Source organism: Otolemur garnettii, unplaced genomic scaffold (genome assembly GCF_000181295.1).
Source record: "Otolemur garnettii isolate 467f Iridium unplaced genomic scaffold, OtoGar3 scaffold00021, whole genome shotgun sequence".
Lineage (NCBI taxonomy): Eukaryota > Metazoa > Chordata > Mammalia > Primates > Galagidae > Otolemur > Otolemur garnettii.
The window spans coordinates 24,878,531-24,880,496 of record NW_003852416.1 but is presented as its reverse complement, the minus strand read 5'-3'; the positions used below and the strand labels follow the sequence as shown (position 1 = coordinate 24,880,496).

Below are 1,966 nucleotides of genomic sequence, written 5' to 3'. Positions count from 1 at the left end.
GAGCTAGACTTGAGGGAGAAGTGAGGGGTCAGAGCTGTCAAGTGGTCCTGAGGCAGCAGGATGGCCGAGGAGGAGCTGGGAGAATGAAGGATAAAGTTATCTGCATCTAAAGTGAACTAGGGATGGCAGTTCAGGCTCCAACCGTCCGAACAGAGGCTGTGGGGATGTGACTCATGGCAGTTGGCTCACACTGGACATGTTCACTCACTTGAGAGCATCACCATGCTTTAGCCTTGAAGCTCCTGGGCTTACTCTCCTGTTGTCCACTCCTCTCTCCCACTCTGAATGCCCCTGCTGAGGTCTGCCTGTCTGCTTCCACCAACACGATGTCCCCTCTCCCCAGACAACTGCCAGAGAAGAGACCATGCCTACAGCAGGGGCAAGAAGGTCACAAGTGGGGGTGGGGAACAGAAGGTGGTAATGACAAGGGAAAAAACTTCAATCGTGTAGTCTTTTTGTAAGAACTTTATTTTTCAAAAAGGGGGGAGGAATCCAAAGTATTAAAATAATCCTCTTATTTTTGTTTTGGAAGAAAAGGATAGGATGACAAAATAATTCATATAAAAATTTCAAGCATGATTGTAGATATTCCTCCTGCTCAGTGGGGAACATCCTGAGACTCTCACCTCCTGTCTACAGCTTAGGTTCCAACTGCATCACAGGGACGCAGCCCCTCCAGGCCTGGGAGAAGCTGCAAGTGACTGGGATGATTATTTATTTACCTCACAAATAAATACAAATGGTCCCAGTGGAAATGATTCAGTCCACTGTGGTGACGGTTTCTGATGACAATTCTAAAAAGAAGAGCTGCCCCTCTTCTAAAATTCCCAATCTTTTCTTTCTGAAGATGACTATGTGTGAAAGAAATGAAACGAAATGACATGAAGTGTGACAAGACTTATTATGGGTGGCTGGCATCTAGTGCCAACAAAATCCCAAGGGAGCCTTTACCTCACCAAGGTGACAAAAAGCAACCAGGATTTTTCCTGGCCTTTTATGTGGGAGAAACTGCACCTTTCTATCACTGAAGAAAATTGGACTGGGCAATGTGAAGTCCCTGTCTGGAGCAATTATTTTTTTACTTAAAAAAAAAAAGGTGAGCTGGAATACACATTCTAGCCAAGACTGAAGTTGCCAAAATGAGCCCACAAGCATCGGGTGCACTTTCCAACAGGCAGATGCTTCCAGGAACTGGGAGACAAGATCTGGCTTCTCACCTGAGATTCTCTAAGACAAGTTTAACTATGAAGACCTCCTGGAGTATTCCCAGGTTTTCTTGGTTCTTTTCAGTTGGTATTTCTCTGAGGAATAGGGAGATTCTCATGAAGATATTTTAGACTTCCATGCTCTGAGAAATCTGAGACCACGTGGTCCTGGCCTCGTAGCAGCCACTTAGTAGTAAGTAGTCCCTCAAGTCCTACTGGTCCCCGGGCGTGGATTCGTGAAGTACTGATTCCCACTTCAGCTCCTGTGGAAAAGCATGGATGAAGACGTGGCTTTTCCCTGCCTCTGCTTCCTGTCCATGTCCCAGATACACAATGGAATTCTCCTCACTTGGTACCCCTCTACTCCTGCCAACTCCTGACCCATCTTCCCCAGCTGGCCTGAGTCACACCATCCTTATAGTATATTCTCTAGTTAGGCCAAATCAGGATATGCCCCCTTCTAATAAAACCCAATCTGTGGGCCTCTCACCTGCATTTTTTTTTTTTTTTTTTTTTTTAGAGACAGAGTCTCACTTTATCACCCTCGGTAGAGCAGAATGAGTCCAGAAATAGATAGGTGGTTTCAAAATTCTTATTTTTTTTTTTTTTTGAGACAGTCTTACTTTGTCACACTTTGTAGAGTACTGTAGCATCATGGCTCACAGCAACCTCAAACTCTTGGGCCCAAGTGATTCTCTTGCCTCAGCCGCCATAGTAGTTGGGACTACAGGGGCCTGCCACAATGACCAGCTATTCTTCGT

The 1,966-nt window shown here is 45.5% G+C and overlaps 1 protein-coding gene across 2 annotated transcripts in view; it reads right to left on the bottom strand.

The window, feature by feature from the left end:
• Positions 1–459: 459 nt before the first annotated feature.
• ALDH18A1 (aldehyde dehydrogenase 18 family member A1) overlaps positions 460–1,966 on the bottom strand; it is a 48,507-nt gene continuing 47,000 nt past the window's right edge. For both annotated transcript variants that reach the window (XM_023511599.1, XM_012803603.2), the window contains one exon: positions 460–1,468. In XM_023511599.1, coding sequence (XP_023367367.1) covers positions 1,287–1,468 — 182 coding nt within the window. In that variant the 3' untranslated portion in view covers positions 460–1,286. The remainder of the gene's footprint in view (positions 1,469–1,966) is intronic.